Below are 15,200 nucleotides of genomic sequence, written 5' to 3'. Positions count from 1 at the left end.
GAAGCAGCAGCTAAACAGGATTTGGGCTCATTGATTCCTAGAGCTAGACTAGATATTTAATGCTTAACTATCTTTTAAGATTTGAAGATTGGGCATACAAATCAAGTGCTCCAATTGCCTGAGTTTTTTCAGTATTAAAGAGTTATTTTGTATTAGTCACATAACTCCTCAAATGTCCTAACTTTAAAAAAAAATATGTTTTTTATTGATTTTTTAGAGAGAGAAACATCAATGTGAGAAACATCCATCAGCAGCTTCCTGCACGTCCCCTACTGGGGATGAGCCCGAAACCAGGCATGTGCCCCCACCGGGAATCTAACGGGGACCTCTCAGTCCATGGGGCGACTCAGTCCACTCAGCCACACCAGCCCGGCAAATGTCAACTTTTTCACAAGAGCCAGTGTTAGAAAGAAGGTGATTATTCAAAGGAGGTGAGTTTATTGGTCTTGAAATTCTTATGGCAACGCTTTCTCTTACCATTCCCAAAACATTATGCACATTATGCAGAGAGGAACTTGATTTCTGATGGTTAGGTCTGAAATCGAATCCACTGCTGAAAACGGTTATGGAGAACTGTCCTAGGAGAGTCCCCTAATTTCACCAAGTGCCATTCTTCAGAAATGACGTCAATCTGTAGATAAGCAAGAAGTCTTAGGAACAGTGTTGGATTATTTTTTCTGTAGCAATAAAAAACTGCTGGCAGGAATGGAAATAGAACATAAGTTGCAATTCAGCTTTAGCATTTACTAGCTGCATGACTGACCTTGGGCGAGTTAAGTGTCTCTGAGCTTCAGTTTTTTTCGTCTGTAAAATGCGGTTTACTTACTGGCGATCTAGCCTCAAGCACAGTGAGAGGCACGAGGCAGGCGATGAGAAAATTATAGCTATAATGGTTATAGGCACTGAGTCAGTTTTGAGTTACTTTAGTGACTCTGCAGGGAGTGAGGGCAGCCATGGAACAGAAGGAGCTTATTCAAGGAAAGGAAGATCTGTTTCTATCAGGTCTAGCAGCACCGTCCACGCCTCCTGCTCCAAGGTCTCTGCCCTCTAAGGCTACTCCAGAGGCTCAGGCTGCAGGGAAGACCCTGTCTAGGGTACTAAGGGCACGGCGGGAGCATTTGTGGTTTAGGTCCTGGTCTCGCCTAGCCTGAGCTGGGCCAGGTCCGGGACAGTTCAAACTCACCTGCTTGACAGGTGCACACCGTCCGAGGTGTGACCGAGGACGTGGGCGAGTGGGGTGGGCGGGAGCTGAGAATACAAAGCTCCAGGCGCTGGCACCCGCCGCCCAGTCGCCGCGGTGGCTGCCGGGATGCGGCGCAGCGAATGGTCGCGCCGGGCGCCGTTCTGAGTGACCTTTCACCCCCGCCCAGCAGTCCCGGACGGCGGCACAAGGCGGAAGCCATGGCGGAGGCGGCGGCTGCAGCCGGCGAGACGGCCGCGAGCGCAGGCTCCGGCTTTGCAGCGCACTGGGACCCGGACCGGGACCGCGCGGGGCGGAGGCTGCGGATTCTTTCGGGCCATCTGCTGGGCCGGCGCCAGGAGGCTCTGAGTACCAATGAGTGCAAAGCGCGGAGAGCCGCGTCGCCTGCCACGGCGGCGCCCACGGCCGCTCCCGCCGCGCAGGAGCCGGGCACCATCCCCAAGAAGCGGTGAGTAGCGGAGCGGGGCAGCGAGCGGCCGCGAGGAGCAGGCCGCGCCCTGCGGGAGGGCACAGGCGAGGTGGGCAGTGAGGTGACACCCGCGGTGGAAGGCATCCCGTACCCTGAAAGTACCGACCCATCTCTGACGAGGGTGTGGACGAGACCCCGCACTCTGTCAGGATGGGCGCGGGATGGAATGGAGGATGTCGGCCACTATTTGAGAGTAACAAACCTGAGAAACTCTTACTGAGGCAGCCTTTAAGGGGACTCTTTCTTGGCTTCTTAATGCCAGGAATTAATTCTCTATCTTGAATTAATAGGTTAGGGGTCAAGATCTTGGAATGGATAGAAGGGGTTCGACTTTGAGGGAAGAAACCGAGGGCTGGGTAAGAAGCGATAAACTTCAGATACTAGTTAGTGATTTCAGGTTGTGGTGGTAGCTACTGAATCTAAAATATCCTAATTTCCGACTTTTTGGAGAAATCTTTAAAGCTCTGATGAAAGCTGCGAGGAGAAACTATTTTCTGAGACGTGGCTTTGTCAGCGTGGATAAACTTTCAGAGGGAAAAAAATGTTGCTCATGTTTAATGTGGACTTGTAGTGTGCCACAGATTGTGCTAAATCTATTTCTTTTACTCCTCTCTCCAAACAGTGAGGTAGGTGCAGTTACTTTCCATTTTACAGATGAAGGAATTAAAAAGATATACAAGGCTGCTGCAGGCTTGGCAGGTGTACTGGGTAGGTATACTGTGTGGCAGGTTAGAATTCCAAAGCACAGCAGATTACTTTAGGGTCAAGTTCTTAAGCTGTACTGCTTCTGGTGATTTCATTAATTCAGCATTTATCAAGTCCTTCTACTGCATACTGATTGTATTAGGGATGCAGATTTAAAAACACAGTGTTTACTCTTAAGGAGCTAATAGTCTTGTAAGATAAAGTTATATAATACCGTGAGATAAGAAACTAGCTGAAAACCATAGCAAATGGTCACTTAATCCAGTTTTGGGTATGTATTTGTTAGGGCAAAGGCTTTCCAGAATAAGGGTTGTCTGAATAAATCTTGAAGTTTGTGTTGGAAGTAGTCTGCCAAAGGAGAAAAGTGTTACTGGCAGCGTTCACAGATAAAGCAGTGAGATAGATTGGGGAACTGATGGGAGTTAAATGTGACAGGGCTGGAGAGACTGGGTCTTGTTTGCATTACTTTATGTGAGGTAAAACATTAATATTTACCTTTTGGAAAGGTCACTTTGGGGACTGAATTGAAGAATATGGAAAATAAACCTGTGCGACTTGGGCAAATCATTTAACCTCTCAGAGTTTATGTTCTCCCCTCTGCGAAAATGAGGACTGTAATTCCTGTTTGGTAGTGTTGCCGTGAGAACTGAAAAATGTAGGGTTAAGTGATCAAATGCTTATTGCAGTGATTGTTACGTAACTCCTCAACAAATGGTAGATGAAATTGTCATTGAGGCCAAAGATAGGGAGACCTATTAGAAGACTGTTATCCTAATGAGAAGTGCTATGATTAGGAATAGGCAACCTATTTGAAAAAAATAATAGGAGGTAAATTTTCCATAACTTGGTTACTAATGGTGAGGAACGGAGGAATCAAGGATCATATATTGGCCTCTGGCTTCATTTGATATTATATCAGCCATCAATGGGTTTAAAACTTAAGTTTTCTAAACGGCTTCATGTACATTAATGTCTATTTGTATCCAGCTGTGTGTGATTGTACATTTACATGCAAGTTCAACTCTTAGAACTAAGTAGGTAGGTCAGGTGTATCCCTTATAGTTGGATTTAGGGGCCTTGGTCTGCAGTATTCAGAGAAAAGAAGTAAGTCTTATAAGGCGCATTGGGCTAATAAATGAGGCTTACATGGCTGAAGGTGATTGGTCTGGGGTCCCCTGTGTGGTTGCTTCATGGTGTGAAGGTACTGCTGTAACCCATTGATGGCATAGATTACAAAGGGTAGAAAGCTCTGTCTAATCTTTGGTGTAGGATTAGGTGAGGTTAGTTGTAAAATCTAGTACTGAACAACTGTTTTGAAGGTTGAATCAAAATATGAGGAACACAAAAACTTGTATTAGATGGAACATTAAAAGCTTCTTTATGGAGTGATCTACTTAATATATTGTTCATGTGGAACCCAGGACTTCCTTTTAAGGAAGGCAAATGATAGAGCAAGAAGGAGCCAGCATGTTTATCTAATAAAGTGTGAGTGTGACTGTATGTCAGTTGTTTTGCAATTGTTTGGTGATGTGTGTTCTTTGTATAATTCCTCTTATATTACCTTGGATGATGTTATTGGTCATAACTCTTTTGGTCATGGCTGGTTATCGTCATGGAATCGGAGGACTGACTTGTTGAAACTCCATGTTTTCATTCCTCTTACAGATACTAGTCATGTATCTCAACATACTAATTTATATTAATTTACTCAACATTTATAGAGTAGTTGGTTTATGACAAGTAACTGTCCTAGGCACTGGAGGTAAAGAGATAAATAATAGGACTTGGTCTCAAAGAATTCAGTCTAGCAAGGGAGATACACATTCTAGTACAGGTTGAGTAGAGCCACTGTAGATACAGGTACAGATGAAGCACAAAGGAAAGAAAGTGATATACCTTATTTGGGGGTGAAGGGAAGCTTTCTGGAGATGGTTTTAAAATACGGGTGATAGTATGGCGGGTTGATTGAATGGTGAGGAGAATTTGTATTCAGGCAAAGGAAATAATTGGCATATAGCAAAGCAAGGGGGCATGAAAATGCATGTTGTATTTAGGTAACTAAGCAATTCAATGTAAGTAGTGGTGAGAGTAAAGTGAAAAGAGGAGGGCTCTGGCCTGTAGGTCATTCATTTATTCACTTATTCATTCACTCATTCATGCATGCATGTTTGAGTGCTTACTATGCAACATACAGCAGTGAACAAAAACTCTGCTTTTATGGACTTATATTCTAGTTGGAGTGGAGATAGTGAACAAACAAGTAACATAGTACTGTATGTTAGATGGTGTTAAATGTAATGAGGAAAAAGGAAGTAGCTGAAGGGACTAGGTGATGGAGAACCCTTGAAGGAATTAAGCTGGAAAGGAACATGTTCAAATTGGGTTTGGGTTTGAGAAAAATAACTCCAGCTGAGTGTTAAGAATGGATTGTAGAAGGATGAGAATGAACATAAGGAGATCAGTTAGGAGAGGCCGCAGCAGAACAGGTGAGAAATAATGAAGGATTAAACCAAGATGATAGCAATGAGAATAGAGAGAATAGGATGGGCTTGGGTTTTGGAAGTTAGTGCATTAAGTGATACCTAAAATTATAGGACTAAATGCTGTGGGGGGATTAGAGATGGTGAAAATAGAAAAGAGATAACAGAGTCCTGAGGAATGAGGACACTTAAGAAGGCTGACTGGCAAAAACCTGTTGTACTTGTCATATGGTCTCCTATGAGCTGATTCTAATTACTTCTATCCAGGAATACATAGTCTCATTATTTGAAGTTGCTGAGCAGAGTTTTGAGAGTGATGGTTTACCTTTGGACCCTCTGTTTTTTCTTTAAGTGCATATTACTTCATAAACAGTGTGTTTCTGATCTTCTGAATACAGTTTTAGATTCTTAAAAATCAGAGTAAATGTCATTTAAGTATGTGATATTTTAATGCCTTGGTTTTAGATTTTTTAAGTTTTTTTTTGAAAGTTATTGTAATGTTACAAAGGGAAGGAAAAAAAAATCCCATGTTGACATCTGTTGAATTTGTAAACACAGTGACCTTGAAGTCTTTGAATTTAAATGCTATTTCTTTTTTTTTATCCTCATTCGAGGACATTTTTCCATTTTTTGTACAGACAGAGCAGGAGGGAGAGAGAGAGGGAAACATCGATGTGAAAGGGACACATCGAGTGGCTGCCACCTGCACAACCGACCAGGGCCGGGGACAAACTGCAACCGAAGTACATGCCCTTAGTGGGAACTGAACCCGGGTCTCTCCGGACCGCAGGCCGACGCTCTAACCGCTGAGCCAAACCGGCCAGGGCTAAATGCTATTTCTGAATTTACAGGATTTCAGCTTAAAATCACATCTGAACTTATTACTCAGTTACACATTTTAAATTTATTACAAGTCAGTCATTCTTACAGACCAGATTCTCTTAAATTTTGTAAGTATACAAAAGATAAATTTTTGTTTAGTTTCTAAAACAAACAAACAAATAACATCTGGCTTTGATTCTTTTCTCTTAAGCATTTTTATATTTAATTCTGGATCTTTCTATAGTTGAAATATGTTTACTCATTAAGGAAGGCTGTTACATTCTAGGTAACTGCACTTACTTTTTGGTAAGGGACTTTTGCCTCTTGAGTGAGATTTGGAGCTCTAGGAATAATTTATGATTCACTAAGAAAACTTTTGTATTGCATGTAATATTTGACTTTGCCTGCATATCTGAAGTTATTAACCAGGGGTTTGGGCAAAAATGATGACCACATTCTTGCTGGCAACTTTACTAGAACTCTCCAAATTCTATTTATAGTTGCCATATCAGTGACTTCATACAATCAAGTGGGGAATGTTCATGCATCCCAAACCCTTGTAAACAAATAATATGAATTATTTAATTTGTGATATTCAGTTTGCAGTTTCCACTCAGATTGATTTTGTCGTTGGATTTTGCCATTCTTCTAAAGACATTTGAACTTTACAGGAATCCAGCATTAGAGATATTAAATGACACCCACTTGAATTCTGTCCTTCTGTCAACTCAAATTTTATAAATCAGAAGTGTCTACTAGAGCTTTCTGTGATGATGGAAATGTTTTGTAATCTTTGCTCTCTAGTAAGGTAGCCACTAAATACATGTGGCCATTAAGCACTTGAAATATGGCTAGTATGACAGAGGAGCTGAATTTTAAATTTTACTTCATTTTAATTAATTAAAATTTAAATAGGCATATGTGGCTAGTGATGCCATGTTGGACAGCACAGGTATAGACTGAAACCTAACCCATTATCTATGCATTTTTGTTCCCAAATGAAGTTACTTTTCTGGGTTTTCTTACTTCTCTTAGTATTAGTATTATTCCTGAACTACTTTTCATTTGTTTCTGTTAATATTAAACTGTCTTTTGAATTAATTTATTCAAATTTATAATTAATTCTTAGTCACCCTGCTGCTCATATTTACCTAATCTGATCTCAACCACACTTTTTACAGATCAGTACCTGAAGTTCATAGACACTTGCTAGAAAATAGTCACTTGCTGGCTAGTAAGTAATAAAGCTTAGATTTGAGTCCAGATCTTCTATCTCCAGTCTAGAGTTTTTTCCTTGATACTGTACTGGTATCACCGAGTCCTATTCATTTTTTTCCTCACAATCTTTCTCACATCCATTTTGTGCATTCAACAAGAATTTATCAGTTACTTGTGTTCTAGGTAACTGTTTGGACTACATCAGAGAATAAAATGGGCAAAAGTCTCTGGGTGAAAAAATTAACCAAACATAATAAATAAGTAAATTATTTAAATTTGTTAAAAGGTGATAAGTACTATGGGAAAAAGAAAAAGTGGAGCAGAGTAAGGAGGTTGGGTTCAAATTTGAAATAGGAAGTCACTGGAGAACATGACATTTGAGTAGATATTTAAAGGAGATGAGAGAGTTTAGTTATGCAGGTATCTAGTTGAATGAGTGGTCCAGCCAGAGGAACAGTGTGTGCAAATACCCTAAGGTGGTGTATAAGGAGAGTAACAAGGAAACAACTATAGCTGGAGTCAGTTCATAACCACCCACCCCCAGCCACTGTTTAAAGTCTGTACCTCTTAAACCTCAGCTTCTAATTTACCTGTCTCTTCTGTTTTAGGTTTCAGGGTCTATTTTTGGATTTTTTTCTTGAGACTTGGAGAGGGTATATTTGGCTATTGTCTGTTACCTCTTCCCCATGATTTCTCATGTTATGAATAGTAACTAAAATCATACTGTTAAGTATTATGCCATGTAATATCTAGGCCTGGAGCCTTTAATTCATTTAAAACAGCTAGATACTCTCTTGTCATTGCCTCATCTGTTTGAGACTTCATCTATCCAAGTTTGTTGCCAATTTATTCATTGTTTTTTATGTGCTAAGCACTAGGGAAGATTAGCACATTAATTTTTGCCTTCTGGGACTTACAGGTCTACCAAGGAAGATTGATAGGTCTTTTATTACTTCAAGGTCCTAGGTGCTATCACAGAGGTATGGGAGGGGAATGGTGACTGGTATAGCGATGGAAGGGCAACTTTGTTTAAAAGAAAAATAGATCACAAGTGTTGGAAGAGTACCATTCTATGTAAAACTTATTAAATCTGAGGGTGAAAACATTGATAAGAGCATTGCCTTTGGATAAGAATAGAATCAGAAGAGTTAGGGTAGGAGAATAAGGACAATATAATAAAGTATAAAACTGGTATGGCAGTTGGCTATAGTAATGATGGGAACCTTCAGCTGTCTGGATACTTTTAGAAGTCTTATTTTAATAGCAGAATATCTGGCAGTTATTTTACAATTATAAAATATAAGGATAAATAATTTATTCTGAAATGTTATGTTTTTGTTGCAGGAAAAAAAATAGATAAAATGAAGAAAGACATCCAAACTAATTAAGGGATTTCCACTATAGTGTCTTGGCATTTTTCAGATATGATGTGTATGTATAAAGTTATGCTGTAATAATGTCTTTAAACCATTTTTCACCCACGGTCTTATATATAACTTTCCATGTCAAGAAATATTAATGTGCAATATCATCGTCAGTGACTCAACAAGTATTGTATTATATGTAGATACTACAAATAACCAGTACTGTATTATATTTGTTTTCAATTTTTTCTATTATAAAGAATGTTATGATAAGCCTTTTATAATTAAATCCTTAAAAATTTTAAGGCACATTTTAAAATAGAGTTTTAATGAGTCTAAGAGCATTGGAATACATCCTTCATTTATCTCAGTGGGCAGAGGCAGAAATAAAGGACAACTGCTTGTTTGGAGTTAATTCTGATAAGAATAAAGAATTGGAAATTATTGGAATCCTAGGAAAAAGATTGCCATTGTGTTTGAACAGGATTATATCTTATAATTGAAGAAAGCAGCTTTCTAGAAATTCAGATTAAAAGGAAATCAGATGCGTTGGCCAGAGTTGCTAAGGGGAAACCAAAACATGACCACAGGGAGTCTAGGGAACAGTGCTTAACCCTGCATGGGCCTTTCAGATTATGAGAAGGAGAGCTGAGGCAACTGGCTTAGATGTACCAATTTAAACCACTTATTGTTACCAGTAAATAATGTACACTCCACACTTACTTTGATGGCTTATACTTCCTTTTCGGGCATCCCTCTATATGACGTGGTGCACTTTGAAGATTATGGTGTCAGCAGTTTTCTTTTCCCCCAACATATTATTTTGAAAACATTTAAACATATTGCAAAGTGGAACATTATAATAAACACGTATATACCAACCACCAAAATTCTAACATTAACATTTTATTATACTTGCTTATTACATATCTATCCATTGATCTGTCCTCTTCTCCATCCAGTATTAGTTCATATAATTTTTTATGAATTTTAAAGAAAACCAGTAGCTTCATTTTTGAAGTAAAATCTCCTGTGTTAGCTTTTACCACTTCGGGGGGGGGGGGCACTTTTAAGTTAGTATCTCTAACTCTTTAATCTCCATATTCACATTTTTAATTATTGGACATTTCTGTCTGAATATCTTGGTGTTTTCACATAGTGGTAATCTCTTTCTGAAATAAAATTTAAAAATTCTATATTTTTGAAGTGAAAGATTCTGTTTTTGTTCTTGTTTATTGGGCTTGATTTCCAAATAGTATTTTGTCTGCTTTGTCTTCACAAAGTATTTGTACCTTCACAACATAACTGTTAGACTGATTTTGCTTTTATTTCCAAATTTTTACCTGCTATCTGCCATTATTTTCAGAAAGTACATTCTAGTTGGCTATGCTTATCTTCAGATTTTATACAAGTGGTAACCATTTTAAAAAGGACTTCTTGTTTTTTAGTATGTACATTAATTAGGACTTTTGGTTACAAATATTAATTTGAGCTAGGTTAAAGGAGAAATTATTATAAGAGTACAGGGGTACCAGAGAACCTAAGGGCAGGAATGGAACTTGGCCTTCAGATGAAATTAGAACTAAGAACCAGAAAACTATCAGATTTCTTGCTAGCATTACTTCTTACTAATATCTGCTGCATGTTTCCTAAGCAGATCAGCCTTTTCTGCTCTTCTGCTTAAATGGTAAAATCTAGCCACCCCTCTCCTTCAGGATATTTAGCCAGTGGCAGAGAATTATTGAACCCCATTGTTCCCAATAGCTGGGTCACATGTCTACATTGCTCTAATCTGCTATTGCCTGGAAAGAAGTGGTAGTGTTCTTAGTATAAAAATTGCCCAGGCAGCTAAATGAGCTGAACTAACTCTGGCCATCATGCATTGAAAGATGTTACAGCCAGATCATCTGTTCATTTTTTTTTTTTTATGATTCCTTCCCCAGAATCTTGCTCTATGAGTTACCCTGTTTATTTTCCTCTTGAGTCATCAATCTTTTTCTTTATTGACTTTTCCTGCTTCTTAAAAGCATGTGCATATAAGTTTTTGAAATTGTTTCCTGCCTATATCAATTACTCCTAGAAATGGCCCTCTTAACAGCCATTAATAACCTAATTATAAAATTTCTGGTCATTCTCTTAACCAATTTCCAGGTACTGGAAATTGTACCTGGAAATACAGGTACAATTACCTGTGCTATTATTGCACTATACTAGTGCAATCCTATGCTATTGCACTATCCTAGTTTTCTTCCCATCCTTCCTATCTTTCTGGTTGTGCCTTTGCTGACTTTTCTTCCTTCTGTTTCCTAAATTTACAAATCCTTAAGATTAATTTTCAGTTCTTTTATATTTTCTCCCTCAATCTCAGCTGTTTGGACAGTATTAGCTTTTGCTACTATTGAGGGAATTTTTAAGTTAATATTTCTAATTCAACCTTCATTTTCACATTTTTTAATTTAATTTAATTTTTTAAATCCTCACTCAAGGATATTTTTCTAGTTATCTTCAGATAGAGTGGGCGGGAGGGGAAGAGAGAGAGAAAGAGGGAGAGAGAGAAACATCAATGTGAGAGAGACACATTGACTGGTTGCCTCCTGCCTGACCCCAGCCAGGGCTGGGGACAAACCACAATCTAGGTACGTGCCCTTGACTGGAATTGAACCTGCTACTCTTTGGTCCATGGGCCAGTGCCCTAACCACTGAGCCAGACCAGCCAGGGCCATTTTCACATTTTTAATTATTGGGCATTTTTATCTGAATGTCTTGCTGATTTGTTCAACCTGGCATGCATATATATAAAGCCATTATTTTAGTCTTAAATTCGAGTATTCCACTATTTCTACTTACTTTCACCATTGTTTAAACAGTCAAGCCCAACATCTCAGTTATAAGGCCTTGCTGAGTTCCATTCCTTCTCCCTTATCCAGTCTGTTGACAAATCAGATAGATGCTGTCTGTTAGTTGGGATTCTTAAGACACTTTTACGTGTGTGTGTTTTTACATTGACACCGACCTAAATGAAACCTTAATTGTCTCATGTCTAGTCTCGTCTCCCTTTCTTTATTTTCTCCCCGTCAAATGATTCTCCATTGCATTACCAGACCAATCTTTTGTTCAGAGAAAGTAAGTACATGCTGCCTGCTGATGCTGTGCTACATTCTAACATTGCAAAATTGATTGATAGTCCAATAGAGGTATATAGACATATAGGAGGCATGAATAGTAAATGCTACAATCAGTGTATACATAAGAAGCCATACATTTTTTTGTTGTTGAGGAAAATAGGAAAGGCTTTATAAGAAAAGTAACTTTGGACTGGTTCTTAATGAATAAATAGGAGTTCTCTAGAGAGAGAAGAACATTTCAGATGGGATATATAGCAAGTGTAAAGACAGGTGGACATAAAAGGGCCTGGTATGTTGAAGTAATTGTGATAACTTCTGTTGTGGCTGGAAGAATAGCTGTTAAGGAAGGTGAAAATATAGTTTGGAGCTAGATTATAAAGGACATTGTATGCTATGTTAAAGAAATGGGATTTCATTCACATTGGAAGGCAGCACACTTTTAATGCAGTTGCTATTAGATTTTTACTTTTGATGGGAGCATGAAACATGAAAAATACTGTTATGATCATGTTACACCCTAATGGTTACTAAAGTAGTAAAACTCCATACCTTTAATTTGGCATTTGAGGCTGTCTGCTTTTGTCCATGACTTTCTTATGTATGCCCTATGCTGCAGCCAATTTGGGCTGTTTACTAGCATTGAAAATCCTTATGCTTTTCTGCTTAATCTTGATTATTGAATTTCTACCATCTTCAAAAACAATTTGATGTTTAGATGCCAGCACTGTGAAGCCTTCTCCTCTCAGCTAGAGATAAACACTATGTTCTCTTATCATTTAGAAAACTTTGTACTCCTTGTGTGGCAGTCAATGAGTATATTGAAATCAATGCTTGGTAAGAGGACCGAAGACTCCCAAGTTCATTTTATGAGGCCGGCATTAATCTAATCCGAAAACTAGATAAAGACACTATAAAGAAAGAAAATTATAGGCCAAAAATAGATGCAAAAGTCCTCAACAAAATATTAGCACACTGAATCCAATACATTTAAAAGATCATACACTGTGATCAAGTGGGATGCAGGGTTGGTACAATATTTGCAAATCAATTAATATGATATACCACAACACCACATAAACAAAATAAAAGATAAGAATCATATAGTTATATCAATAGATGCAGAAAAAAACGTTTGACAAAATCCAGCACCCATTCATGATAAAAAGTCTTAGCAAAGTGGAAATAGAGGGAACATACTTCAACACAATAAAGACCATATATGGCAAACCCACAACTAACATTGTACTCTGTGGGGAAAACTCAAAGTGATTCCATTAAGATCAGGAACACGACAGGGATGTCCACTTTTACCACTCTTATTCAACATAGTACTAGAAAAGTCCTAGCCACTGCAGTCAGACAAAAAGAAGAAGTAAAAGGCATCCAGATTGGAAAGAAAGAAGTAAAACTGTCATTATTTGCAGATGACGTGATACTGTATATAGAAAACCTGAAAGATTCCACCAAAAAAGTACTGAAACTGATAAGTGAATTTAGTAAAGTAGCAGGATGCAAAATAAATGTTCAGAAATTGGTGCATTTTTATACATCAGTAATGAACTATCTGAAAGGGAAAATAAGAAAACAATGCCATTTACAATTGTATGAAAAAGAAAATACCTAGGAATAAATTTAAACAAGGATGTAAAAGACCTATATTTGGAAAATTATAAGACACTGAAGAAAGAAACTGAAGAAGATACAAATAAGTGGAGGCATATACTGTGTTCATGGATAGAAAGAATTAACATCATTAAAATGTCCATACTACACAAATCAATCTATAAACGCACCGCAATTCCTATCAAGATACCAATGGTGTATTTCACAGACCTAGAACAAATATTCCAAAAATTTATATGGAACTACAAAAGATCCCATATAGTCACAGCAATATTGAGAAAGAAGAACCAAGTTGGAGGTAATAATGCTACCTGATACCACACTATTCTACAAGGCCATAGTAATCAAAACAGCATGGTACTGGCTTGAAAACAGACACATAGATCAGTGGAACAGACTAGAGAGCCCAGAAATAAACTTATGCCTTCATGGTCAGTTAATATTTGACAAAGGAGGCAAGAACATACAATGGGGGTAAATATAGTCTGTTTAATAAATAGTGTTAGGAAAACTGGACAGATACATGCAAATAAATGAAACTAGACCACCTTCTTAGACCATACACAGGAATAAACTAAAAATGGATTAAAGACTTAAACATAGGACTCAAAACTATAAAACTCCTAGAAGAAAACGTGGGCAATAAAATCTCTGACATTTCTCATAGCAATATTTTTTTCTGATATATCTCCTTGGGCATGGGAAACAAACAAAAAAATAAATAGGACTATATCAAACTGAAAAGTTTTTGCGCAGCAAAGGAAACCATCAACAAAATGAAAAGACAACCCATTGAATTGGAGAACATATTTGCCAGTGATAAAGGGTCAATATCCAAAAATTTTAAAGAATTCATACAACTTGCCCTGACTGGTTTGGCTCAGCGGTAGAGCGTTGGACTGTGGACCAATTAGTCACAGGATCGATTCTGGCCAAGGGCACATACCTTGGTTGCGATTCGTCCCCAGCCCTGGTTGGGATTGTGCGGGAGGCAGCCATTCAATGTGTTCCTCTCACGTCGATGTTTCTCTCTCTTTCCTATTCTCTCCTCTCTCCTTCTCTCTCTATCTGAAGATAAAATAGAAAAATATCCTTGGGTGAGGATTTAAAAAATAACAAAAAATAAAAATAAAGAATTCATACAACTCAACACCAAAAACCCCCCAAATAATCCGATTAAAAATGGGCAAAGGATCTGAACAAACACTTCTCCAAAGAGGACATACAGGTGGCCAGTAGACATATGAAAACATTCTCATTGTCACTAATAATCAGATAAATGCAAATTAAAACCACAATGAGGTACTGCCTCACACCTTTCAGAATGGCTGTCATCAATAAATCAGCGAACAACAAGTGTTGGTGAGGATGTGGAGAAAAGGGAACCCTTGTATATACTGTTGGGAATGCGGATTGGTGCATCCACTGTGGAAAAGAGTATGGAGTTTCCTCTCAAAATTAAAAATGAAACTGCCTTATGACCAGTGACTCCACTTCTGAAAATATATTCAAAGAAACCCAAAACAGAAAGAATATATGCACCCCTCTATTCTTTGCAGCGTTATTTACAATAGCCAAGAAATAGAAGCAGCCCAAGTGCCCATCGGGGAATGAGTGGATAAAAAAAGCTGTGGTACATTTACATAATGGAATACTACTCAGCAGTAAAGAAGACAAAAAATCTTACCTTTTGCTACAGCATGGATGGACCAGGAGAGTATTATACTAAGTGAAATAAGCGAGTCAGAGAAAGACAAGTACCATATACTTTCACTTATATGTGGAATCTAATGAACAAAATAAACAAAATAGAAACAGACTGATACATACAGAGAACAGACCGATGGTTGCCAGAGGGGGAAAGGGTAAAGGGATTAAGATCTACCAATTGGTAGTTATAAAATAGTCATGGGGATGTCAAGTTCAGCCTAGGGAATATAGTTGATAATATTGTAATAACTATGAGTACCAGGTGGGTGCAGAAGTATCAGGGGGAGCACTTTGTGAAGTATATGATTGTCTGACCATGTGCTTTACTCTTGAAACTAGTACAAAATAATATTGAATGTGAACTATGATAAAAAGATCAGTTTAAACTCTAAATCACATCTGTAGGAAAAAAAGAGAAACTACAGCATGATAGTTAAGGAGCGAAAGACCAAAGACCAAGATTTAAATCCTTGTTATATCATG

General features: G+C 38.1%; 1 protein-coding gene across 1 annotated transcript in view; it reads left to right on the top strand.

Annotated features, from left to right (window-relative positions):
• The first annotated feature begins 1,265 nt into the window (after positions 1 to 1,265).
• Positions 1,266 to 15,200, top strand: part of AGPS (alkylglycerone phosphate synthase) — a 148,625-nt gene continuing 134,690 nt past the window's right edge. Inside the window, exon 1 of the mRNA XM_036253444.1 lies at positions 1,266 to 1,649. Within this exon, the coding sequence (XP_036109337.1) occupies positions 1,324 to 1,649 (326 nt within the window). The 5' untranslated portion in view covers positions 1,266 to 1,323. The remainder of the gene's footprint in view (positions 1,650 to 15,200) is intronic.

Source organism: Molossus molossus, unplaced genomic scaffold, assembly GCF_014108415.1.
Source record: "Molossus molossus isolate mMolMol1 unplaced genomic scaffold, mMolMol1.p scaffold_m16_p_11, whole genome shotgun sequence".
NCBI classification, from domain to species: Eukaryota; Metazoa; Chordata; class Mammalia; order Chiroptera; family Molossidae; genus Molossus; species Molossus molossus.
Note: the sequence above shows the minus strand (reverse complement) of the source record. Positions and strands in the feature narration are given on the sequence as shown.